The 27472-nt window shown below is 38.1% G+C and overlaps 3 protein-coding genes across 3 annotated transcripts in view; 1 reads left to right on the plus strand and 2 right to left on the minus strand.

The window, feature by feature from the left end:
• Nucleotides 1-8727, plus strand: part of LOC145237074 (uncharacterized) — a 52853-nt gene extending 44126 nt beyond the window's left edge. The window contains exons 125-153 of the mRNA XM_080099796.1: nt 62-244; nt 374-493; nt 558-740; nt 817-939; nt 1124-1303; nt 1556-1681; nt 1790-1972; nt 2225-2382; nt 2456-2563; nt 2706-2877; nt 3123-3240; nt 3462-3609; nt 3720-3849; nt 3933-4040; nt 4114-4205; nt 4270-4414; nt 4549-4734; nt 4802-4883; nt 5068-5251; nt 5459-5656; nt 5919-6077; nt 6151-6264; nt 6465-6573; nt 6821-7015; nt 7141-7243; nt 7352-7507; nt 7620-7746; nt 7923-8074; nt 8228-8727. Of these exons, the coding sequence (XP_079955922.1) occupies nt 62-244; nt 374-493; nt 558-740; nt 817-939; nt 1124-1303; nt 1556-1681; nt 1790-1972; nt 2225-2382; nt 2456-2563; nt 2706-2877; nt 3123-3240; nt 3462-3609; nt 3720-3849; nt 3933-4040; nt 4114-4205; nt 4270-4414; nt 4549-4734; nt 4802-4883; nt 5068-5251; nt 5459-5656; nt 5919-6077; nt 6151-6264; nt 6465-6573; nt 6821-7015; nt 7141-7243; nt 7352-7507; nt 7620-7746; nt 7923-8074; nt 8228-8552 (4367 nt within the window). The 3' untranslated portion in view covers nt 8553-8727. The remainder of the gene's footprint in view (nt 1-61; nt 245-373; nt 494-557; nt 741-816; nt 940-1123; nt 1304-1555; nt 1682-1789; nt 1973-2224; nt 2383-2455; nt 2564-2705; nt 2878-3122; nt 3241-3461; nt 3610-3719; nt 3850-3932; nt 4041-4113; nt 4206-4269; nt 4415-4548; nt 4735-4801; nt 4884-5067; nt 5252-5458; nt 5657-5918; nt 6078-6150; nt 6265-6464; nt 6574-6820; nt 7016-7140; nt 7244-7351; nt 7508-7619; nt 7747-7922; nt 8075-8227) is intronic.
• Nucleotides 8728-11446: 2719 nt separating this feature from the next.
• On the minus strand, nt 11447-16030 carry LOC145238207 (chromatin target of PRMT1 protein-like). Its single transcript, XM_080101297.1, has 6 exons — nt 15936-16030; nt 15745-15812; nt 12967-13138; nt 12556-12637; nt 12007-12087; nt 11447-11882 (listed from the first exon to the last, which is right to left on the minus strand). Exons 2-6 carry the CDS (start codon nt 15804-15806, stop codon nt 11626-11628), a joined length of 654 nt encoding a protein of 217 aa, XP_079957423.1. The 5' UTR covers nt 15807-15812; nt 15936-16030; the 3' UTR covers nt 11447-11625.
• Nucleotides 15936-25948, minus strand: LOC145238206 (uncharacterized). The gene is made up of 17 exons (XM_080101296.1): nt 25754-25948; nt 24586-24694; nt 24340-24524; nt 24109-24274; nt 23770-23978; nt 23345-23450; nt 23087-23220; nt 22871-23002; nt 22580-22650; nt 22316-22437; nt 22133-22257; nt 21690-21890; nt 21505-21630; nt 21241-21308; nt 20334-20471; nt 18516-18612; nt 15936-18460 (listed from the first exon to the last, which is right to left on the minus strand). The coding sequence occupies exons 1-17, from the start codon at nt 25805-25807 to the stop codon at nt 17870-17872; spliced, it is 2634 nt and encodes an 877-aa protein (XP_079957422.1). The 5' UTR covers nt 25808-25948; the 3' UTR covers nt 15936-17869.
• Nucleotides 25949-27472: the final 1524 nt, after the last annotated feature.

Genomic DNA, 27472 nt, shown 5'->3' on the forward strand with positions numbered 1-27472 from the left:
TGTTTGAACTCACATTCCTTATTACCAATGTCACAAACTAATATTTTTGTTTTGTGTTAAGCTGCTAACTGTTACAACATTGGTCCACTGCGAAGCGGAACCGTGAGTCCATCTGACAAGACGTCTTGGAAAGCTGGAGATGTTGTCCATTATTCATGCAACTCCGGTTACGTGTTGGTGGGTCGAGATACGGCAACTTGTCAAAACAACGGTGTATGGAGCAGTCATCCACCCCACTGCAATGGTCAGTTTATTTGTTTTATTTTGCATTTTTTATTGTGTTATAAAAACGACTTATGCATATATTTGTAATAATATTTAAAACACATTGGCATTTGCATATAACTAAATCTGATACAATGTTCTATTTCAGACGTGAACGAGTGCTTAAGTGTGCGACCTTGTCATCACTTGGCAGTGTGTTCGAACACTGATGGAAGTTACAATTGTAGATGCCAGCATGGTCATTTTGGTGATGGCTCGACGTGCACAAGTAAGTTCAATCATCTTCTTCAATTCCAAACCGCTTATTGTTACTAAACATGCTCTTTGTTCAGAAATAATGTGCGTGGAACCGAACCCCGGATACAACGTTCATTACAACCCAAGGAACCAGTTCAACTATGGTGTCAATGTGGTGGTGACGTATTATTGTGACCCTGGGTATGGAATAATCGGGTCAGCTCGTGCCACGTGCTTAGCTACTGGGCAGTGGAGCGCTCAAGAGCCCACGTGTGTAGGTACGTCGTTAAGGCAGAGGCTAGTTGATGTTTTAGTGTTGACACGTAACTGGTACTAACCTATTGGTTGTTTCAGATATTGACGAATGTGCTGATGGAACCTCACCTTGTTCAATCCACGCAAATTGTGACAACAGTATCGGTGGATATTCTTGCACTTGTAAACCCGGATACTTGGGAGATGGTTTATCGTGCAGACGTAAGTGTTCGAACAGACTGGAAAAAAATCTTCTCGTAATATTCGCTTTAATTAGATTTCTGCTGCTTGAGCAAAAACTTTTTGAAGACCAAACCCACATTCATCATTAATACTTGTGTGAAGTCACATAGTGATAAATTGTACCCTTGGTGATGACAATGACATAAAATGTTGTAATTTACAGGCCCCGTATGCCAGGCACCAGGCAAACCAAATGCAGGATCTTACACAACAAGTGACGATGAATATGCAGTGGGAGCGGCGGCTACCTTCACATGTGACGAGGGTTACGTGCTTCGCGGGTCGGACACCATTATCTGCCAACCTGGTCCGAGATGGTCAGCCAATCCACCTGCATGTATTGGTAAGTTACACAGTTATAAACATCCATTTGATGAAGTTAATAATAGTGCATACAAATGTTAAACGACGATGACAGAATAGATAGTTAATTTATATTAGTGACTAACATTAAACTTCAAAGTAACTTGAAAATAGCAACTGCACGATAAAAACTTGTTTAAAACCCCTCACGCCGAGTTTTTTTGAAAAATGTTGAATTTGAAGAAATTTCGTCCCTGTAAAAAATAAATAAAACGTTAATTTATTCTTTTAGACATCGACGAATGCGAAACTCAGACAATCACGTGTGGAGTTGATAGAGAATGCAAAAACACGCAAGGAAGTTACTACTGTGGTTGCAGAAAGGGATATCTTGCCGACTCATATGACATTTGCCAATGTAAGTGTTCCGTTCCTGTTTTTACGGGGTTGGAATCCACGACTCTTCCGAATACGAAACCCGAGACTAACGTGTTTTTGCATACGGCTTAACAAAATATTTTTACAGTGGTAACTTGTCCATATCCTGAAACTGTGGACAAGGCAACTTTTATGCCATCTTACCAGTCTGTGTGGAAATTTGGTGACCAAGTGATTTACTCTTGTGCTGATGGATTTGTTTTGGAAGGAGCTGCCCGAATTTCATGCCAACAAAATGGAGTTTGGTCAAACTCTGCTCCGTCATGCAGACGTAAGTTTCTTTGCAAATTTAGATTACTACAAGTACCTTGTTCACTGGGAACGTCCATTTGCTGTTTTAAGTAGTTCTCACACATTAGAATATTTAATTAGCTCGGTACCAATGTTTAAAAATCAATTTAAATACTTAAACATAAAACTACAAAATGGACTATGGAAGTTTTTGTGCCAAAACAACAAAAATATTGCAAGCATAAACACTATTGTGACTCCTGAGTCATATTTCCAACTATTGCTTTTGCAGAAAACTTTGGCGACCTCAAATACTGCACAGTTAGTGGTGATCCCCACTACGATACGTTTGATGGCAACCACTACGATTATCAAGGAGCTTGTCTTTATGACCTGGTAAAAACTACAAGCGCTGCTCGTGCTAGTGGCCTTCAGGAATTTACGGTTCAGGTAATCTGGCATTAACAATGGGTGAATTTTGGTAGATGTAGGATTTCAAATTTAACATGTAAAAACTTTTTAGAACCAGAACGAGCACCGTTTCGGACTTACCCATGTCACCTGGTTAAACAAGGTGGTCTTCTTGTACGGAAGTAAATCCATTGAACTGCGCAAGAATCTCAAAGTCTGGGTAAATACACCTTAAACATACATTTTGACTTACCCATACGTGATCAAAAACATGAGGAGAAAAAATCTTCAGTGACTTCGTGTATTATCACAATATGATGACGGATAAATACCTGTTTAATATTTGTCTCGCTTGTGTTCAGGTGGACGGTGTAGCGACGACCCTTCCTTACAGTGATTCGGGTTCAGGTGTGAAGGTGCGACGAAGTGGACGTTACATCACTGTTTCCACGCCATTCGGTGTTCAGATGAGATACGATGGAGATCATTACTTCACTATCGGTCTGACACCAGCATATGCTGATGCCGTCGAAGGTAAATAAATAAAGTTTCTATCAAATAAAGGCAAAATATTTGACGAAAGGGTCTTGCAAGTTGATGTTTATCACCAATAGAATCTAGTTTGAGAAAAATCTCAAAATAAAAAGGCCGTCAAAATCGTTGAAGTAGAATACTTTTCTTTTTGGTGCAAAACATTTTATCGTTGCGATTGTTCAATTCATGATTGAACAAGTTTATGAAACTCGATTGTGCAGTTCTTACAATATTTTATTCTTTAGGTTTGTGTGGAAACTACAACGGAGTCGGTGCTGATGATATGCAAATTAGAGGAACGTTAACACAAGCACCTTCCAGTGTTGAATTTGGTAACAGCTACCAAGTCAACTCCAAAGCAGAGTAAGTCAGTTGTAATTTATGTGCTCCAACTTATTGTGGATGCCTCTGTACGTTTCAGATACTCTTGATTGAATCTTGTTTCCAAAGTAGTCCTTTAGCAGTGTGTTACTCAAACCACGTTGTGATTTAATAAGATAATGCAACAAAGCTGGAAGCGCTTTGTTTTATTTCCAAGTCGCCATGGTCTTTTACGAGAAATGACCTGATGTTTTTGATGTCAGGTGTGCTTCTGCTTCTGCCACTGTAAACTCGTGCACATCGAACGTTGCAAAAAGATCCCAGTTTGAGGGACGCTGTGCTATTATCAAGGAAGTCGGAGGGTGTTTTGACAGTTGTCACGCAAATGTTGATGCTCAAAGATATTTTGATGTAAGTAATGCAAGCTGTTGATAAAAAGTTTCTGGACCATTTACAGAGTTACTTTGCTTAATTGTGAACAATAGATATGAACTTGTGTTTAATCTTATATTTCTGCATAGGATTGTGTATTCGATCTTTGCGCATTTGACGGCGATCAGCAAATGGTTGTACGAAGTGTCGAAGCTTATGCATCAAAATGTCAAACCGTTGGTGCTGAGTTTTGTCCATGGAGAGATCAGATCGGTGCCCGTAAGTAACCCTTTCTGCAGTGCAAAAAAATCTTTGCGCATTGCCATGTGTGTGGCGTCTAATATTCTCTATTGTTGATGTAGAGCTGACCTGCCGAAAGAATTCCCACTATGTGCAGTGCACCAGTGCTTGCCCCAACACTTGTGTTGACAGAAATGCAGCTGAAAGTTGCTTGGATACCTGCGTTGAAGGTGCGTTATATCGAAAGAGAAAATATTACCACCCAAAAATTGCGTTAAGCAACCATATTGACTTGTGTTACAGGTTGCGAGTGCGACGAAGGTTTCTTGTTGTCTGGAGACGAGTGTGTCCCTGATAGAGAGTGTGGATGTTTGGCTGAGGGATTATATTACAAGGTATGTCACCACAGTGTACAGCAGAAATTTTACATCACTAATAATAACTACGTTGAATTTGCAGAACGGTGACTCGTTTATTTCTTTCGATTGTACCCGCTCGTGTGAATGCAACAACGGCAAGGTGACTTGCTTGGTGACTAGTTGTCCTTCCGGCCAAAAATGTGGAACGGATGAAAATGGAAAACGTGGATGTCAGCTTCCTACAGGTAAACGTCAAATGCGAATAAAACAACGTTATAAACTTGTTTTGTATTTTCAAATGGTGCATTTTACAACTTTATCCTTTAATACAAACAAAATAACCCGGCGGTTGAAGCGTAATTCCATTTTTTTATTTTAGCCAAATGCAACGCGACACCAATATCAAAAATGATTCGTCTTCCAAGCGAATGTACAAATCATGATGGTTCTTATCGTTACGTTGACGTCGGGGCTTGTCCATCAGTCACGTGTCCACGCTCGAACGCCTACGAAACGCAATGTTGTGCGGCGGTCAGCAGAAAAATGGAAAACGTTCAGTGTCTGAGTATGTGTTATTTAACGTTAATACGCATGTCAACATTTTTTTACTCACATATATTTTTTGTGTGTAGATGGCAAAACTATTCCTGTTAGCAAAGTTACACGATGTGGATGTAGCCAATGCACACAGCAAACTATTTCAGTCACTGGAAAGTAAGTAATTAAGCAAAAATTATTTTCCACAGGCAAACGTGTTTGTGTATGATGTGCATATAAATAACCACAAATTTAATGACGTCGAGTGATGACATCAACACAGTAGTAGAAGCACATGGAAATTATAAACGCAAATAAAGCTCACTCAAACAATAAGCTTTAAGTTTTTGATTTTTTGCAGAGTGTTTGGTGTTGCTTCTGATGGATCGCATATGCCACTAAGATTTGGTCTCGTTGTGAGAAACAACCACTCAGCAACATCAACTAACAGTCAAGGAAAGTTTAGTCTCAACGTCGCATCAGACACCGAGCGACTTGTGCTGACGTTTGTGGATAAAAATAACGAGTTGATGACGACTACCAAGGTATACAGCACGTGATTTACTTTTCTGTGTTAACGATTTTTAAAACTTTTGCATTTAACTAATTCGCAATTCGGTGTTTCGCTAATAATGGGCCTGCTTCGCATGTAATGGTCATGCAATGGCTCTTTCTGTTATTTCGTTTTTTGAATCAATGTTGCAGGTAATACAACAACCCCGTTAATAACCCGATTATTTCCGCGTTAATAGGTAATTCCGTTCAAGAAATTAGGAGGCGACATTTTCCACGACATCCGGGTTCCAGTAAAAGCTCCATCGATGAGATTTTCATCCAGAAACAGAGGCGATTTCACACCAACATCTGCCACTGGACAATCCAACGCTATCTTCATCGAAATTGAGCCCAACTCATATTTTGACAAAACGGGAAACTCTTATTCTGGAGACGTAAGTTGGCGATTTTTGTAATAGTAAAAAAACACCTTCAAATTTTCTAGGGTATAAAATAGCAGACAAAGGCAAAAAAACGATTCACGATGTTTTCGGAACCAAACCAATATAACGTTTCACATTATCTTAACTCGATCAATTTGTGGCAAACTCAATAGAAAAGTGTTTTTATTGTAGTAAAAAATACACATTATTTTACCGAAAAATTACAGTACGGAAAAATTAATCGAAATGCTTAATCTGTTCTTCCTTAATTTAGGTAACAGCTAGTCTTACGTACATCGACCCACGTGACACTTCGTCATACCTGGATGCGCCAAGCGACCTGATGACGTCGAACGGTGAAGTGATGAGAAGCTATGGAATGTTTGACATGGATTTCAGAAACCACGAAAATATTGAACTTGACGTTGGAAACGTAAGATCCAGTCGTTCTGTTGTTATAAAGCCTGTTACATGTGAGGTAACCTTGGTTGCTTTTGGCTCTGCAGATTCGAATCTCAATGCTGGCCAGTCAAATTGGTGTGGAAAGCGAAAAACAAAAAGTTCGTTTGTGGTCGCTCAACCCAACTAGTGGATTGTGGGATGAAGTTGGTAGAATGACGGTAAGATTTTAACCTTTGAAATAAAAGTAATAGATTTGCCTATTTGTCGTCATTGACATGAAGGCAATTTTTTTGTAGAAACTATTCTGCTCCAGTTGTACTGGTGAAAGTAGAGGCATTAATTAACCCACTGCAAATATTAGATACATGGGCTTCAGATTAAGAAGAAATGGTTTGCTCAAACTGTAATTCTATTTTAGCTGACGTCATCATCTAAGGGACGTGTTGTGACGGCAAACATTCCTAAAATCAGCTTCCAACGAATGATCAACATTGATGTTGCAGCTGATGACAATTGCTACGCCAAAGGTAAATCTACAAACAACGTTGTATCTTTTATTCAATAAAGCAGGAGTTGGATGTTAATTGTTGTTCTTTGAAAATGTGCGGGCGTCCTTTTTCACAATTTAATTGGTTTTCTTATCATTTCGGAAAAAATGGATCAAAGTTTATCTTATGTCCACATTTTTTTACGTTAAAGAAATCACATTTATACATTTTGAGTTTTTACTTAAAAATATGTTATGTTTGACACACACTTCTGCATGACTTTCAGTGCGGGCTTACGGAACGGACGACTTTAACGCGTGGGACCAGGTTTCATATGCGAAGATAAATGCAGTGATTCGAGAATCGGTCGGTAGTCAGTGGAGAAGTGTGGGAGTTTCCCTGACTCGACCTGACACTGGAGCATGTGTTCGAGTTTTCTGCGACGTGCGACGATCTAACACATTTACTGCTACCTTCACAGGTATAGACATCGCCACTTAAACAGTTGCCAACAAATATTTAAATCACATTTATGGTGTAAAAAGTTGAATGAATAAAATCGAACATGAAAAATTTTTTAACATAAAAATAACATATTTTTAACAGCCACTCTGAACGCGAGGGAAAGCTTGGACGCTGCACCTTCCAACCCACAAGATCCAGCTAAGATTGGAATCTCAACTGAAGCCCTTGTTCCATTGAACTACAGGTTTGTATGACAATATTTCTTACCTATTTCACTTTTTCCAGCCATTTAAAATATGACTTAAAAATGCAAAACAACAAACATCAGAACATACGATTTTTGTGTGTGCAGACGTTCAGATCATTTGCGACACAACGGACCAACCAACGCGTTTACCATCAACTTACCGCAGAAGGCTAACGTAACTCACAAAAACGGGCCATTCTATGAAGATGAGTTCGACTGCATAAAGGCTCCTGTTACTGAAAATCACTTCAGATTCTCTAGGTATTAAAGTTTAATCCACTAACAGTAAGCTACATGTGGTATATAGTAAATATATGTGGAGCGAATCATGCAACATCTTGGATTTATCTGTTAACGAGACAACTTTGTGCAGAAAATCGTCCAGCGGTTACGAGTTTAACACCCTGCCTATTGATGAGAGCAACATCTACTTTACCTGGCAAGATAATCCACTCAGCTGGTGGCCAAAACCTACGGAGTTTAGAGCTTGCTACATGAAGGTACAGAAACCATTTTTCATGAATCGTGACATGGTTACTGACTACCTTCTAGCTTCTAAGACTTTTTTGCATTTTCAATCTTTTACAACAAAATTATATTTTAACTTACAAACTTAAAACAAAACATATTTTGTACCATTTGTGATATGTTCCGTTAAAACAGTAATACTTTATAGGTGAAACTCCTGAGTTCGCCGGCAGTTGGAATTCAGAGCAAATGTACAGTTGGAATGAGAACTGGACTTATTGGACAACTCTACGGTATCCGAGAAAGCCGAAGTGTTGCTGACGGATCTAACTCTGTCGCTTGTATTGAATTCAAATGCAGGTAAACATTCGCTCCTATTAAACTAGGTTTAAACGTGTTTCTATGGATAAGATGTTTTTATGGGACAGAACACAGAGAACGGCATTTTTTCTAATTCGGTTAAAATATCTTTCATTCCTTCTCTTAAAATAAAAGCCTCTTTTTTTCTTGTAGCTCAACTTCACTGAGTGGACAAACAGATCGCAGTTTGGTGGCTATTACTCCGCCAAGCAATTGCGGACGCCATGTGGTCAACACGCATCTTGACCAGTACCTGACCACTCTGGTGCCAGTGGCCGGTCAAGTGGACAACCAGTCTTACCGCATGTTTGCCCCTGCTGACCGCCTTGGCCACACCTACGGTATTTACACGGCAACAGCTAACGACCCCGTGAAAGCCAAACGTCTCGGTAGAGGTCACTGCATGGCCGGCGACTCTCGTATTACCTCAGACACGATGAAATATGACGACAACGTTGCAGTGACCTTCCGTTGCTAAGTTACTGGCAAACGTTATGACTAGATGAAACTCGAATCGACAGGGGAAGTAATTTATTGTGTTTGTTGTAAATAGCTTCTTCTGTGCACATTTAAAATTTATGCAACGTAGACGTGCGGTGTGTATAGTTATTGTAAATATATATTGCTCGGCAATAAACATTTCCACGTCTGCAGTTTTGTGTGGTTTGTTATCTTAGCAATTGATACAGCAATGAACCTAGCCCTGAACTCAAATACGAAAGCAAATAGGTGCGGGGCAGTTGCTTGCACGAATCTAAATCTAGAGTTATTCTAAATCTAAATGTTGTTTCCACAGACTTTATCAAACTGTTGTTCGCAAAACAATTTAGGTGACCGCCAAGAGTTAAGAGTATTTCGACTTTAAATTATTTATTTACTCCTTGCAAAAATGTTGCCACAACGTCATGCAAAGTAAACTTTGTGAACTAATGACGCAGGATAACCGACGCGGGATAAATAAGATAATTGTAAAAAAACAAGTACAATAACTAGAATTTAAATAAGCCCGAGAACAAAGGTGCGAACTTAACAGTGAATAACGAAACAAACACACTTTCAGTGGTTCTCAACCGTTTTCCTTGCTGCACCCCTTTCAAATCACCAACAAATTTTCGCACCCCCTTATGTAAGTGATGGGTTTTTGTATTTATATAGAATAGATCTAACCAACCTCAATGATTCACCATCCCCGCACACCCCTAGAAACAGTTCTTGTACCCCTTGGGGGTGCGTGCACCCCTGGTTAAGAACCCCTGCATTAGGTGAACACCAGTTCACGTAACAGTGGAAGAGGAAAAGAAAAAAGATCCACGATGAAACATTGGCTTTTATAAACTGATACTCCTTTTTATTGCGATCTTCGCGAAACATTACCTTCTTTTACTCACATCAATTATTGGTTTGTTAAAGTTAAAATCGTGCAAAGATATGTAACACAAAATATCTGCCGCAATGGATTGCACAACTTTTTCGAAATATGTGGTTTACACAACAGCGCACTTTTGGTCAGGCTATACATGGCAACGAAAAGTCGGTGTATTTAGCTTGGAGCGCTATAGTGTTTGTTCTCAAGAAAATTGGGAAAGGATTTCTATGTAAATAGTTACAAAAACGTATGGTAACTTATAAACATAATTTTTTTGGGAAACAGTGGTAAGATGGGCAATAATCTTATCAAGCCCTTTTATTATCAATTAAATATTTGCCACTAAGCATAAGGGATCCTTCCTTTCTTCCTCCTTAATATTATTTTTTTCTGTTTGAGGTAGCTGTGTAAAAGTTTTTTTTTTCATTTGAACAACTAATGACATTATATTTGTTATCTGCTTACGCCAGGGGTTCTTAAACTGGGGGGCGCGCCCCCCTAGGGGGGCGTGAAGGGTTCGCAAGGGGGGCGCAGCACAATCTGGCAGCAAAGTTTTAACTTGCAAACAATTGTAAATTAATGCATTGGAATTATGTCGGCGCTGATTTCGAACTTATTGTTTAAAGTATAAACGCTTCATTACTCTGAAATGGATGTCCAATTGTATTAACCAAACTTTTCCCACTGCGGGCCGCCGCATAGTTTACATGCCCTAGTGCCGTTTTCTCAAACTTAGCCCATGAGGCGATTTTAATATGGGCGACAAGATATGGTCTTTTTAAAAACCCATTTAAAATCTGTTAAATTGTATAGTTAGTCTCATCTTACAAGGAATGCTTGTATATTACGTCATAAGTGACATAATAAGGCAATTGTTTGCGCACAATTAACACTTTTTGTCTGTGACGTAATAAACTGGGTTTGGATCAATTCTGGGCGTTGCAATCCTTTGAGAGTCGGTAATATTAATTTTACATGTCGTAACAGTAAACTTTCGTAAGGAGTAGATTAAGTTTTGACAGTAACAAAGTTATCAATACGATTTGGCAATCCAAAAATTGGGTCGCGAGCCGGATGAAATGACCTTGCGGGCCGTAGTTTGGTGACCCCTGTACTATATAGTCGGCTGTACATTCTTTATTTGTTCGCAATTTCGCATTAGAGACTTTGAGTGAATCAACAATTTCTGGGCAACATATGCGTAGTTTAAAAGAATACTGGCAACGCGTCTCTGTGTTCGCAAAAGCCTACTTTTTCGCAACTTATCAGTGTTGAAGTGGCTTTTTCCAACGTTCGGAACTAACTTGACAGTAGCTTAAAGCGGACCTACCATGTATGTTGTTTCCAAAAAACAAGACAAGCATCATTAGTGCTAACGTTTTTTAAGGGGGGCGTGAGAATAAATAATTAGTGTAAAGTGGGGCGCTACCGAAAAAGTTTAAGAACCCCTGGCTTACGCCATCCAAAAGGTCTGGACAACGCTAAACTTCAAGTTCCCTTAATTAGTAATCCCAGCCAATTGAAAACAGCTTGGAACTGGCTGTCATCGTCAGCTCATTTGGGCTAAACTGTTTTTTAGCTGTAAACAAATTGGCACAACGAAAATCCGGTACAACGGTCTGTCTGGTAGTTTGATGGTTTACCTGTATTGGATGTTTTGATGCCCGTTTTCACACGTGAATCTTGGTTTTAACGGTTAATTATCTTATAAGCCTACTTTATATATTTCAGACTATTCAGTCCAGACCCTAACTACAGTTAATGTAAGTTTTAAGATCTATAATGTTTGGTTTTTGATGACTTCTGAGCACAGTAAGGAGGTGACAGCTCTTCACTGAAAGACTTTTTGCCTGAAACTTAGTTCAAACTGCTTATTTCACTTATATTCGTTACTTTTGACTCAAGTTTGTTGATTTACTCATTTACTTTTACCGTGTAATTACCCTAAATTTCGGGACTTTTTAACAGTATCAGCTAAACGTGTTGCAGAGCATGTTTACAAAGAATAAAAACAGATAATTTTATTCCGGGCGAATATCTAGTCACTTTTATAATGCAGCACCTACGACAGCTAAGAGTGGGAGATTCTAACGCCATCTGGCTTCTCTACATCATCTATACAGAATACTTGGGATAAAATCAATGCAATCAGGTGCAGAAAGTCACAACGTCCGTTTCCACAATCTTATTTCGCGGCGTCTGCCATGTAAGCGTCCAGTTCAGCATCCATGTTCGTTTTGTTTTTTGACATGTAACTGTCTAAATCTGTGTCAAGCTGTTCACGGTTTGCCGGCTTTCCTCCTCTCTTGCTGCCTCTCCCGCGCTGACCACCTCTACCCCGCGTGTTGCCGCGTGAGGGTTTGGTTTGGCCACGCTTGTTGTTATTACCGTAGGTTCGAGAAAGTGGTCCACCACGAACAGAGGTCACACCTCGACCACGACCTATATATGACAAAAAATCATTGTATATTACAACCTACAATTTTTGTTTCAAATACATATTTACACGGGTATTGCGGCATAAAGTTTCAAACTTATGTTTAAAATAAAATAAGCTTTTGTCTACCTCGACCACGGTTTGTTTTGAGATTTCCTCTGGTAAAATTGTTTTGCTGTATGCCAAGACGACCAGCTGTTTGGCGATTCACTGAAATAAACTTCATTTTAACTTCATAATCAGTAGCAACTACACACACTGTTTGGACAAACATGAATCATCACTACAGCTGGTGAGGAAACAATGACTGCGTGAGCTTGAGTAGCTTTTATACCGACTTATACAATAAATGGGTAAAATAAAAGAAAGCTATTCATGAAACAATTAATGACTTGGGACACAAATATTTCCATGTTGTAATCTTAACAGATTAAATTTTGCTATTATGTTTTCCTGCAGGTCATATATTTCATTTAAATTTAGTTGCAGATTTGTCAAGTTACCATACCAGCGTGCAAAAACAATTAACCAGTGCAGGTACATCATTTCGGAGTAAAATTCACTGTATTCAAGACCTATGAAACTCTACTAACTCCAAATATCTCAATTATTCTACTTGTTTACCCCTTCTGTTAAAACGGACACAACACAATCTTCTACCCACCACAGTTTACCAACCTTGAAAGCGTTTAGCTGCTGTGGTAACACCTCGACCTCTTCCTCTCATAGTTTTATTTCCCAGTCGATCAAGAACTGATTGCTACAAGACCAAACATGCAACTCAAACAATCTTATTTGTTATTTTCCTTCTTAAAACGATGTCATAAACATGGTAAGATAGAAAGCATTACAACATTGTGCAGATATTCTGGTCCAGTCAAAAAGTGATATCGTTTTAAACAAAAAAAAATTTAGTTTCAGTTTCGACTGTTACGATTTTAAGTTACACTTAGACCAACATTCTACAAAGCAAATGTTCAACAATTGCAGAGAAATGCTAAAATTTAAAAATATACATCTACTTTAATGTGATAATGACCTGAATTTTAGGCATTTTCTATATTAATGCAAAATAATTTACAAAATAACCTTTGGAGGTGATTGCTGTTGCCCGAGACCCAGTGCTTGTTCCACTGTGGGCCGTCGTTCCATTTGCTGGGTTAACCTTCTGTTTTTCTCACTTGCCATTTTTGCAGTGCTGGCTTGAGTCCTCACAGTTTGTGGTGAAGTGGTCGGTCGTGATTTCATTATCGTTGTGAAACTTGCATGGATTTTTAAGAGTAAATTTCATATTTTGCCGAAGCCAGTAATATAACATAACATGGACATGCTGTATCACTCAAACAATGAATGCATTCATGTTTTACTAATCTTTTTTTAAGCAGGTTCAGTGTTTGTTCAGTTGCTCTCATTTAAAAATGATGCCAAAATTGACATTGTTCAGTTATATTGTATAGTTTATCTTAGTTTTACAAATTCTATTTACTTTAAAATTTAAGACATTGTGTTAATTCGTTTAGGATATAAACCTGTGATTTTTTGAGATTGTAACTGCCAACTTGTTTAAGTTAGCACACAAAACTTTTTTATCATTAAGGCAATAATATTTTTGAAAAGACATTAATTCACAAAAAGTGACCACTATTATTGTTAAAATGGTCCTCATTTTTTATCTACAGCAAAAATATATATCAAGTGTTTAGTTTTGATACTCTACAGCAGTGGTTCCCAACCAGGGAGGAATTTTAACACTTTATGGGAGAAATTTACTTTTATCTGTGGTTTGTAAATAGAGACTGTAGCTATGGGAATATGACCTGTGAAGTTGATAGAATTGTACTAAATTTTAAATGATCTTTCTATGGTATAGCATCTACTATGCAGAGTATTAGGGAGGAATGAAAATGTTTTGAACCTAAAGAAAAGTAATTGCCTTTAAACATTTATTACAGGTGATACATTATACACCAAAGTTTAGAGCATACTTTAAGGCCGGGGTGTCAAACATTGCGGCCCTCAAAGAGTTTTTGTGCGGACCGCGAAGTCCTAGTATAGTTGATAACTTTTAGCTCGCGGACCGGCAAACTTTCAAAACAAATTTTGCGGACCGGTGGACTTTCAAAATCAACCCAAAATGTATCAAGACAAAAATATGTAATTCAAAAAAAGTATGAAAAATTAAATTTAATGAGAAGTTTGCTGCTGTCTGTTTGATATCATACATGTTAAATGCGGTTCTAATGAAGTTTCTGCACGGTGAAGTAGAGCATTGACTTCCACACGATTTCTCATGGTTCAACATCTTGCAATTGAGATAAAAAATTGTAGTATATTTGGCGGACGGGCAGGAAAGTTGACAGGGACCGGTACCAGTCCGTGGACCGGCGGTTGAGAACCACTGTTTTAGAAATTATGTGTTTTACTCAGGCAGGATATCCTGTCAGGCCAGTGAGTTTACATGAATCAATTATTCTCGATTAGTGGTACATGCAACGTTTTAATAAAATGATGGAAATAACCCATTGTATGGCATTGTTTTCACTTAAAGCTCAGTTGGTTCTTTCATGCTGTTACACTGTATATCTGTTATTTATAACAATATTATTGTTTTTTAATGTAGTTAATGGCATTATTGGACATTTTACTTTTTAATCATGCAATTTTGTTGTTATCATGATATACTGTAACAAATGTTTCGATAGTGCGGCCCTGGACTCACTTAAAAGTTTATTTTTGGTCAAAGTTGTTTGAGTTTGACATCCATGCCTTATCCACTTTTGTGCCCCTTACTTGTGCCACAATATTTTTTAAAATATGGCAATCTTTATATTTGTTACCAACCATGTTTTAAACATAAGTACAGATTTGTTTGGGGAATAATTAGAAATAAATACAATGAGCTTTTTTACAAATTTTAAAATTCCTAGATTTTATTCGTCAAAAACTAATTTGCTGCATTTGAAAAGTGCTGCATGTTAGTTTTTAAATATGTGCACTTATTGCCTAAAACATAGGTTCCCAGCCGGTGGTATGCAATGGAATTTCAATAGGGAACGTGAACACTTTTTAATATTTTATTTATTTTGTATTTTTTCACACCAATCGCTCATTTTGACATAAAACATTTGTTACTAAAAAGTTATGTATCATTTTTATTGCTTCCAGTGCAAAATTGAGACGTTAGCAACTTTTTGTAAGCGAAAAGTTTTGTTCAATTGTGTCAAAGCTAAAATACGGCTTACAAAATATTGTGTCACATGATGTTTTACCTGACATTCGGTATGTAACAGTTGTTTGTTAGAAAATACTTCTTTCTACACATGAGTGGTACGTAGTGACCATGCATAACCTTAAAGTGGATACAGCCACAGAAAGGTTGGGATTTGCTGGCCAAAGTAACTGTATAGATTGGCAAAGTCATTGTAAATAACCCTTCCCAAAAACAAAACATAACACTTATTTATGTTCCAACATTGCACAGGCATGTAGTGCACCACATCTCTGCACTCTATGCCAAAGTATGCTTTAATGCCAAGGTTTTTGTTGAAGAGAGTTACATGAAGCTAAGCAGATTGAGTGAACTGCCACTTATGATCATATAAATCTGGGCAAGCATGTCATGTTATACTGCCTCTTACTTCCATAATGAAAAGGGCAGATTAGTGCAAAATTATATATCACATATTATCCGAATACAGATATAAAAGCACTATACTTCCAGTCATTTAACAGGCCTCTTATTGTCTCAAAACATGTAGATTGAACATGGGCCCATAACTGCAGTTAGCATACACTTATTATTCTCAGCATTTATTTTTCAGACTCAGTATGCAATAACTGCAATAAAGGCTTGGCTAAAAATCTCACCGAGAGTTCAAGGTCATTTTGGTGGTATTCTTCAGGCTAATTTTAATTGGTTGAGAAGCCATGTTCTTCTGCAAAGAAAAAACTCATTTTCAGATAGCTACAACCTACATCCACATCAGATTTAATATCACAACCAGTACAGAGTAAATTTCATAGGTCTATTTTAAAGCAAATGGCAATAAACCTCTTACCGTTTTTCAACGTTCCGAGAAGCAGAAAAAAAATTCAGTTGACACACGGAATTAAAATCGGTTAATACAGCAACAAGAGTGATACTAGTCTGAAAACATCAGAATAAAAAGTTACCAGTCTTGCTACGTTGCTGACGTTGCGCAACACAAGTTCCGCATTTGCTTACGAACACGAACTTTACATTCGCAGCTGAATTTGTCAGAAACTGAAAAAAGTCAAACACAATAATCTCATCCAGTTTACCACTCGAGGCGGTATAATCACATTTTTCCTGGACACTTCAATCAATGATTTTAATTGCTTCAATCAAAAGTTATCCGATATCTACAGTTAGGGTCAAAAGTTGTTATGTCAGAACAAATTAGTGTTATTTTAGCTATTCCTTCCCAGACTCAAATAGTCTCAGCAATTGCGAGCGTTTTGCAGAATTTAAAGACACGCTTCGCGGCAGGAAAAAGACATGGTAGAAACTAATCAAAGGTTTCTATCTTTGTCGTGCTTATAGTCAAAGTAAACACGACAAACGAAAAGTGCAAATAAAAGAAGATAATCCTGTCGGCTTATTTCAAGAGCAATATATTTTAAGGGCAGTTTCACAAATAAAATGACATCCGTCGTTTTAACCAGCTCTGGTCAGTTTAAATACTCTTTGTACAGCTCTTGTTGTCATTCTTTTTGCTGGCTCTTTTTTACCAGCTCAATACGAAAAAAGTAAGTTTTAATATAAACTGCAAAAGTCGTTTTCTGATGTTGATGTGAGAAAAAAATACGCTTTCACCCCATACACATACATGAAGTTATTTGTTGCAAGACGTCACATAAAGCACTAGAACAATTAGGCTAGATGTGTTCCGAAAAATTGTTCGTGACGCACCAAGCGATTTATTTCAATTTACTTGTTTTTCGGGTGTTGTCAACGTGGCACAAGCGCCACTTCAGAGCGCTCGCGTTTAGTGTGTGAGAGAGAGGGCACTAGAGAAAAGAACGCGCTTTTTGTTTAGGCTACATTGTTTTGCACTCAAATCATAAACTTAATTTAGGGGGAAGGTTTCCAAAAGTGTAAACAGTCAGCCACCCGACCTTCATTGCTGTAAGATTGCAAACATATTACACCTAAGTAAAACTAATCACGCATCATGTCGTCAACTTAAAAAGCAAAACTTTGCAGTGCCGAGCGCATGTAGCCTATACCAGGGGTCGGCAACCTTTTTTGCACTGCGGACCGGTTTTGAAAGTGAAATTTTATCGCGGACCGGTCTTTAAAAAACTACAAATATTTAGCAATGAAAACGCTTAAATTAGTTTATCTTCCCCGGGATACATAGGCAAAATGTTTTGTCGCATTTTACCTGAAAAAATTATACGGCCCGGCAACGAACTCCTCGCGGACTGGTACCGGGCCGCGGACCGGCGGTTGCCGACCACTGGCCTATACGATTTAAAAAAAATCTTTTACCGAAAAAATATATCTGACACGGGATACAGATCTGGCATTAGGCCTAAGCACAACTTAAAGTAGTACTTCCATTCAGCAATAGGGATAGTTTTTCATTAACATTAGTCAAGAAGAGATATTTGGTACTAGGCCTATACATAGGATATGCAGCGGTGCATATTTGGTGTTTATTAGGCCTACTGTGTTTTCATTCATCGGATCGCACTTCGCGTTGATCCACACTATCTGTTTCTGTATAAAATTGGCTTGATAACAGATTGCAACTTTGCTTTCGGATTAACTGGAGCTAAAAATAAAGATTTGCGGTATCTACTAAATGTGGCAGTTCGAAGCTGTGGAAGCAAAAAGTATCAAAAAATAATTTCATAATGAATACGTTTCAGAAAATAATGCAAATTCATTTGGTTGGAACAATACAAAATGTACTCTTATATAGTTAACGACTTGTGGAAGCAAGAAAACCGAATGTAGATAGGCCTACACAGTGATGTGACCATAATGCATACACGCTTCACTGGCAAATTCGCTGTAACCAGTTGAAGAGAGATCGGAGCTAGTCACGGGACTCGAATCCAGCGATTCCTCGAAAGCTACGAGGTCTTTTCCCGAAAAGCCAAGATTCACAGTAGGCATTGGTGGCTTTATATAGGTTTGATTCTCGAAAACAAATGGATCGTTCACATCGACTTCGAAACTGATTTTGCTAGTTGTAGCCGAAAAGCTCCCCTCGGCAGAATTCTCAGAGCTTTGTTGGGTCGAATGGCGGCATAATGTTTTAAAGTCTGACTGCATAGTTTTAGGAGTAGACATGTCCCATAATTTAAACTTATCGTTGGTGTGTTTCGCAAAACACATTTCAGATGGTACGTAATTGAACGGGGCGGGAAGTCTTATTTCTGTGTCGGGTACTGTCAGCTCTTCAGGTTCTGTATCTGACAGTGAAAACAACCCGGCGAGATAACAATTTGAGCAGAAGGTGTCGTCGCTGCTCGAACTCGACTCACAGTCGTAATTGCGATGTACAGTGACAATGTGTGGATTAGTTGAATGAATTTTGGCCTTTGTTTCCTGAATAACAGGCTGTTTAAGTTTTTAAAAAAAGTTTTAGACAAATTCAACCTACTTCTGTTAGTTGATAGTCGCGAAAAAAGTTGGAAAGCGTCGCAAAATCAATTCGGTCTTCGGGTTTCCATTGCCAGCAGTTTTGCATTGTTTCGTAACTGTAAGGAAAAGGGTATTGCAACATTTCCTTGTTTTCAGAAACTCGAAGAGAAACTTGTGTTAATGCTTTGTTTCGCAACTTTGCTGCAGTTGATTTGGTGAGAGCGGATGTAGTCAATTACGGCTGGGCGAATATTACCGCGGAACATGATATTGCAATAATTACGAAATCAATCTTTCACTTAACGTTATAGTGAGCATAGTTAACACGTGCATTATTTCGAAACATATGCTGAGCTGCGCTGATTTTTCTTACGGCTGTGTTTGGTTTTGCACTAACAAAGCTAAAATGATGTCTTTGTGTTAAAAAATTGTTGAAAAAAGCCAAACCAGATATACAAGCAAAAAATGTCGCGTTTTTAACTTTATTTCACCTTTATGCCACTTTCACCATATTTTAAAGAAATGTTGGGTAATTAAATAGTATTTTCGGAAACCGTTGATCAGTAATTCTTATAGGACAGGGGTGCCAGAGTTGCAAGCGGGGCCGAAATCTGAGCCCGAACCCGGCCCGAACCCGAAAGTATAAGCCCGAAGCCCGGCCCGAACCCGAAACGTTTTTGCAAAGCCCGTTAAGGCCCGAAATTTTGATTGACAGGCCTATCCACGAAAGCCTTGCAACAAAGGATAAGAAAGAAAAAAAAAAAGACAACAAACACAATGAACAATAGTAGACAATGGGGTAAACAATATGTTTTAGAGTAGGGTGGGCATTAGGTCAAAGCCGGAGTTACTTAGCTGAGTGATTTTATTTAAAAAACAATGGCGGACACGGAACGTAAAGTCAGGCCCGTTTTAAGCCCGTTTTCTCACAAATACCTAAGCCCGAACCCGGCCCGACTTGCAACTCTGAGGGGTGCACAACCTGCGGCCGTACGGCCACATACGGCCGCAGAAACGAGTTTGTGCAGCCGTGAATATGTTTTTCAAAATATATGTACTGGCAGCCGTGACGTAAATACAACCCTTTTGCTAAATCTTTTCATTTTCAAAGATTTTGTGGTACTGAAAAGAGTATTCCCAGCCCAGTAGCTATATGCGCCAGGCAAACAAACGCGTAAAACAATGAAAACAAGGTACCACAAGCGTTACAATGCCATTAGAATTAGATGGTATATATATATGATGTAAAGTTTACATCATATATATAAACCAATTTATTTACATCAAAAATTTTCAAACAAAAACATCAAGCAGGTGATTGGTGGCCGGTGGTGAAATAAGGAAGCGGCCGTCGTAGCGAAAAGGTTGTGCACCCCTGTTCGGACAGCAGAATGACGGAAATAACAACCTTTATTCTTATCAACGTTAGATCGTGTCAATGGTTTAAAAAACATAGGTTTACAATATAGTATTTCGTATCTGTGCCGTTAGGGTGCTATATGCAAGACATTTAGAACGGAATTCATTGACAAAAGAAATTCTAGAAAACATGGAACAAACGTTTTGTTCAGCCGATTGATATATAATATATAAATATATAGCTTGTCTCTGTTTAAAATATAAATATATAACTTGTCTCAGTTTAAAAATTAAAGGCCGTAACTGCTTGTGTATCGATGTTGAGGTTGACCGTAACATTTCGGCCTGTTGTTCTTTACGGTTTATTATGGTCATATAGTTTTCCTGTCACAGCTACAATAAGTTTGAATATCTTAACGGAACGTAGTGTAGGAGGGGAATAACGCATAGCAGTAAAAGTTTGAAATAACAAACTTACATGCTGTCAGACGCAAATTGGGTCTGTGGCAGCCTTGATCCTTGTCGAAGAAAGTCATACAGAAATTTAGGTTCGATTTTTGAGTACGGTTCGTCCCCAAGTGCAAACATTTCCCACAGAAGCACGCCGTACGACCACCTAAAATCAGTGTGCTTATTCGAACGCTGTTCACAAGCAGTTTTCAAGTTATCATTAGCACCCAAATGATTACAACAAAAAGGTTTCATTTACAAATAAATAAACTATAAAGTTTACAAATAAAACTATAAAGTAAAGTATATGCTGTACCGACAAGCAAATACTTAATACGTTGTGAATATTTTTTTAAGTATGTCGTGTTTTGTTACTACATCGGCGCGCATTACATTTATATGTTAACAATAGGGCGTTCAGTTAGAGCAGGGGTGCACAACCTGCGGCCGTGAACATGTTTATTAAAATATATGCACTGGCGGCCGTGACGTAAAAACCTCTTTTGTTAAATATTTTGACTTTCAAACTGCATGAAATAGATTGTGTAAGACTGTAAAGAATATTACCAGCCTAGTGACCCTGTGCATCACACTTTATATACGCCTAGTGTGTGCAAACAATGCAAATAAACAGTCACCTTTTGCGTCGCAATATAGATTATGACGCCATAAATAGCTCAGACTGGTCGTCAGACTGTTTAGCTCAATCTGTGGATCAAGTTTTAAATTATCCGGGCTTTTTGGACGCCATTAGATGGTTTATGTGGGACAAGTCCTATTTTCACATAATAAATTTAAAAACAAAAACAAGCAGGTAATTGGCGGCCGTTGGTGAAGTAAGAATCTGCGATGCGGCCGTCTTAGCAAAAAGGTTGTGCAACCCTGAGTTAGAGGTAACGAACTGCCCAAGAAAATATTTTCGTAATTTCACTCACACATCTGACGCAACAGAATATTTGTCGTACAACAAAGCTTCTGGGGCGGTCCATTTTGCTGGCTTTTCCTGTTTACAAAAGTAACATGAAAGTAAACAAAAACAAACAAAAAACTAAACAAAAAACTTAGGCAGCAATAGCAAAAGTAATGTCACATCAAAAAAGAAATTTGTATTTAGCTGATATTTACGTTGGAAGTTGGCTAAGGCATATCAGCACAAACGCAATTAAAGACAATTCAAAGAAACGGAAATGCAATCTTACCCAACGGGAACAAGCGCGGTAATAATTCTTGTTTTCCATTTGTTTGGAAAGCCCAAAATCGCCAATCTTTATAATTTTATTTTTGGTCAAAAGAATATTTCTGGCGGCCAAGTCCCGGTGCAAAATCTGGATTAACAAAGCTGTTTGTAATTGTGGCACAGTACTTAGAAACTCCTGTTTATTACTTTTCTGCTTGACAAATGCTCCATGCCGAGTGAAATTTGGTGCGCGAAAGAAAGCAACTGACCCAAGTCTAGAATTGCCCTGTTCGCAGCAGCTGGGCTCGTTTGAATCGCCAATCGGGTTTTAAATTTCAGCACATACGATCGTAAATTTCCTCCCTCTGCTAGTTCCATCAGCAGCATCGGAGCCTGCTGCACCCGTCGCTGAAATAAAAAGAAAATGCAAAGCGTTTTATCATTCTTATAATCTGCTGGGCCGACGCCCGCCTACTACGTACTGCGCAGAGGTTTACTATACAACGGAAACCGCGGAAGTTGTAAACCATTGCAGCCGTGCAACAGAATTTGGAGAAGACTACGTTTACAAAAATGTTCACAGCATGATCTTGCGAACAAGAGAAGCAATTTCAATTATAATTGACAAGGTAAACGTTGTCTTCACGTACGTCAAAATTGAGATAATCCAATATGCAGGTTCCAACCAAAGATATAACATTTTGGTGATAGCCTGATTGGATAATAGTTTTGGCTTCTTCCACAAATGCTTTCAAGTCGCATGGGCGAAAATCATCTGAAAAGTCACCTCATTTAATACATGACGGTATGTCATAATGTAGCATGCATCTTACCACGCAAAACCTTTACAGCAACAGGTCTCACTGGTTCCCCGCACAGCGAAATCAAATAACCTTTGTAAACATGTCCAAAGTAACCGCTTCCGAGTATGTTATTTTTCCAACCTTCAACCAACCTGCAACAACGCAACAAAAACCTCCTGTTAACTGCGTCAACCAGTTTGGTAAGGTGTGTATGAAACACGTTTGGGGCGCTCAGTAACGTGAACTGCAATAACAACATGCGAGCAGTTTGAATTGTGTAAGGGGACCTCTCACCTCTCACGCGAAATTTCCTTCGGACCAACAAGCTTGATGGCATCTTTGGAAATGGCGGGAAACGCTTCGACCTGCGCGAAGCAAACACACGTGGCAAGCTAGCCGACTGCGCGTCTAGTCAATCACATTTTATAAACGCATTAAACTTGACATAACAGTACTACAATGACTGCACCATAACAGTTAAGTCGAACTAACGTGTTACTTCAACTGTTTAATGGAATGAAGTGCAAATGTACATGGTGTTTTATTCAAACAAAACCTAAACAAACAACATTTGTGATGTCATACCTGGTTCAATGCGTAGTATTCGGTGGCAGTGTGCTGAGATTTGCAAAACTTTGTGTCTGGTTCTTTCTCTATCCAATCATGTAATTTATGCTCAACAACGCTTTCCACAAACAATCCATTTCCAACCACCTTCTATTGTTCACAATTAGATTAACAGAATATATAATAAGTAAAAAAAACATAGTAAATATTAATAAAATATTGATAGTATTATACCTGGAATTTTATCTTTTTTAACTCACGTCGACACAAGTGGGTTGCAGCGATAGTGACTACCAATACAAACACCGGCAAGATTAAGAGTAGGTGTGGTACCAAGGTTATCAGGTTCGGAGATCTGAAATTCACAACTAATTCCTTTTCATTTTAAATTTACAATTAAATGCACCAACTGTATGGTTAAAATATATTTCATTAAATATTTTTAAAATATTTTCAGGCTAGCACAAACTTAATTTACATCTAGTTTCTAACCAGCAAAATCCGACTGTGGCCCGTCAATGAAGAAAGTGTGATTAAATCCACCGACGGTATTTTGCACAGAACAAACGTATCGACTGGCTGCACAGGCAACGTTGACCTGTAGTAGAAAGTTTACAGGCTGCTTAATATAGTATCGCACCTAATCTATTGAGTAATGACATCACTTCCACGTGTTCCCACGGACCTGTCATGTGCATGTATTTTCACCATGACGGCAAGACGTAATAGGCTAACTGTATATTTTAATGATAAATAAGTTGAATGTGAGAGGTTTTGGTAAAACGCCTTAGACTGAGAGCAACGAGCTTGATTTAGACCTTTAGTGGGATTTTTTAGGTGTTTTGATAATGGAAATAACGGACATATTTAAAATAAGGGACAATCTGATTTTTTTGCATTACGTACATATAGCCCACCTCTTGCAAGCCCTGCAAGGTTTCTTGTATTTGTTGGCGGTCATTAAATATCCTTGTCCATGTAATATTTGTCCCACTTGAATCATTTGCCATGTAACGGCATGACAGTTGAATGGTTTCCGAAGTGTTTAAGCATGATTTATTTGTGTAATGTTGCAAAGTTGAAAGATCCCTCATGTCAAAAAACTTCACCGGGGGACTTTGTTTGGCTAAAAAATAGTGCTTAAAAATCTTTCATACAGCGTAGCGTATAACTTCACTCAAATTGATGTTAATTCTCTAAATATTAATTTTGTTTTTTCATCAACAAAATAAAGTTGAAAGACAAGTTTCAGTTACCTCGATTTTGTACAAGTACCATGTACATTCTTTGCTGCACAGTTGTTGCAGTATCATTTTGTATTACTTGACAAGAGTAAATTCCACTGTCAGATATCTTTACCCTTCGAATTTGCAACTTTGAATCCATAATAAACGGCCTTTCTTGACAACCAAAGATTTTAAACTAAAAGTATAACCAATCAATTTTACAAACAATCAAGCAAATGAATGCTTTACAACAATACGAACCCTTTTGCGCTTTTTTATGGTTTGGTCGTACTTCGTCCAACGAATTGTAAGGTAAGGAGCTCTCAAGTTTGTTCGTTGAAAGCTTTCCCTGCGATAAGCCAAGTCGAGACAATTCATTTCGACCTTTGAACCAGGACTGGCATGCTGCAGCCATCTGGTTCGACTGCGCCAATGATATTGACCTCCTTGATATAAAAATGTTTGACGATACACTTGATGACAAGAACACTAAAAAATTTCGTTTACCTTTGTCGTACACTGTTGGTGGTATGTAGGACCGTTTCAGTTTTTTACACATTTTTTTGTGCTTTCGAGCCTCTGGAAATTTCATATAGCTCGGAAACATGAGTGGAATCTAACAATTCGAGAAATACAGTTCATTGTCATGATATCAAGCAAACTCACAGGTAAAAATCACCTGTGACACACACATAGGACGTCAAAAAGTTTTGACAAAACACGCACTTTATCTTTCGTACTGTGTGTATTCTAAATAATCTTGCATGAACATTCGTTGTTTGTTAATTTAGTTATTTCTTATCATATACCAGTTATAATTTTTCATTTGACCAGAACTCATTGGGCCGCGGCCCGATGTCAGTCACTCGTAAAGTATTTCCAACCGGGTCGCACAAAAACAGTACGTTACATTGCTTAAACATGATAGAAACGCAATGTATGGGGCACCAAATACTATACCTGGCGTAAACATTTGTTATTTTGTAGGTGACCGCAAAATAATGCCTGACTTAAATTGGCCCACAAAGTAAATATACTAGCTGATTTCTGCGCTGGAGAATTTTTTTCCAGTGATCAAAGAAATACACGATTTTCAAATATATTTACCTTGTTGCTGTTGTGCTTTTTTTCTGTGCAACTTTTTATCTCTTGCAATTAAATTAGACCTTAACTTTCCCTTCCCCGATGCTCGAGGCCGGGGTAACAACAATCAAAAGGAAAAATAATCTTTATCGTTTCAGTTATTCACCAGAACCCAATCCACTTGCTTATAATCTCTCTGACCTGTTTTAGACCTGCAGTTTCTGTCGCCGGTTTAGGAATCGTGTGTTCACCCGATTTAAATTCTGTCCATTAAACTGGGCGTAACATTTGAAAAGTATTTTGTTGTAATTTACCGATAACTTCTAAATTTATTTTATATCTTCCTTTTCGCCAAAGCAGGGTTATACAAAATATTTGAAAATATGCATAATCGATTTCGCAAACCAGAAACGTTGAACGCCGGATTAAGGCTATCTCACAAAATTAGTGGCTTGTAATGTCGATTGCATTTCCTATAAAACCTAGCTTTAACTCCCATGCGGTATTTCAACAATGCAAATCTACCCATACGTAGTTGCCACTACATGCATTGATAAATATCAGATAAAAAAACAACAGACGTCAACTTTACCAGTAGAATTAGGAAGATTAATATTTTTGCATCTCCTCGTATTCCATTGATCATAATTTCACGAGCAAGGTTTCATTATTTCCAATTCATCCTTGACCTTGCCAGTACAAAGCATCACCAAACTAATCCATTTTAGATATCCAGAGGATCGACATTTGTAGTAAAGCAACACGCACTTTTGTTTAATATTCCTACAGAAACCTACAAAGCAATTGCTGCATAAAACTTAAAGCTGAATAACAAGCTGTGAGCAAGCTTACCCTATAGGGTGAAACGCGGCGCCGCTGTGGTGTCGATTTACACCTTTTCCTAAATACTTTTTCGCTGACAAAATTGTTTTGCGTTTTGATATTTTTTGGGTGGAGTCACTCATGGAAAGTTTAGAACTACACAAAGATAATGTATATAATCGTCCTTATTTTACTACAGCCGTATACAGAAGCAACTATCGTAACTAAGACTTTGTTTGGACTTTATAGAAACTTTTATATAAACTCAAAGCTTTTCAGCTTGTCCCAACAAACTGGAGTGCCGTACTACACTGGCTGTAATGACCTGTACGGCCATGTTTGTTACAGCTGCACTGAATGAGACGTTACAGGTCGAAACAGTTTTGTATTGTCTTTATCCAACTGAAAGTTGTAATAGCTAATTAATTTTATCACGGTAAGCTGGCAAAGAAAAAAAATCATGCCATGTGAGCGAAAAGGTCTGGGACGATGATGCAAGCGTTTTTTAGTCAATGCGAAAGTCAAGCATAAATGTGCACAAAGTTTTCGAAAATGTGCATAACCAATGCTTGGAAATGGGGAAATTTAAATCGTGATTTGTCACTGTATAGGCCAGGGATGGCGAACCACTGACCCGCGGGTCACAATGTGACCCGCCACGTGAATTTCAGTGACCCACTTGTAGTTTCAAAATTGTATACTGATTACTAGTGGTAGGGTTACCAGAGTTACAAGATTAAAAAGCAACACAACAGTTAACTTCAAGCCCTTTGTAAGATTGCCTATTGTCTTAAAATTCAGATTGTTTAGTCAATTGTGAGGCAACAAATATGTTTATTTAAACGTAGAACTTGAAACGATTTGTTGTAACTTTGTTGACGCTGTTCGGTTCAACATATTTATGCGAATCTTTGTTTTCACACAAGAATTTCATAAAATCAAGAATTGTCTCAGCTCAGATATGACTGCAGCGTGTGTTAAGCTGAAAACTACCTAAGATTACAAGACTTTCAGAAAAAATGCAGCAACAAGCATCTTAGAATTGACATTGACATGTAATAAAATATGTGACCCACTTCGTTTTCTTTGCGAATTTTGATATCATGGTTGACCCATTCAACTAAAAATGTTCGCCATCCCTGGTATAGGCTAAATTTTGTTTATGTGCAGCGGATCCTAAACTTAGGTTCTAGAAGAAATTTCCGGAGGACCGTCAAGAGCATGAAACCTTTCTTCAATCTTACGTGTCAAATCTTGCTATATGCCAAAGGTGTCTTAATGCAAAAGGTGTTCTAAAGCACGAATTTACACTCTTCTTTGTAACGATGCGACCAAAAAGGCGATTGTTTTGTATTGTGTGTGGAAATATCATTTTTTGCAACAAATTATATCTTCGCTTTCGGCGCATCGAAAATCCTGATCATGACTCACAAATGTGAAACTTAAATTTATTGAAACAAGCTAACAACAAAAGTAATTGAGTCCCAGA

This window comes from Phallusia mammillata, chromosome 7, assembly GCF_965637545.1.
Source record: "Phallusia mammillata chromosome 7, kaPhaMamm4.hap1.1, whole genome shotgun sequence".
NCBI lineage: Eukaryota > Metazoa > Chordata > Ascidiacea > Phlebobranchia > Ascidiidae > Phallusia > Phallusia mammillata.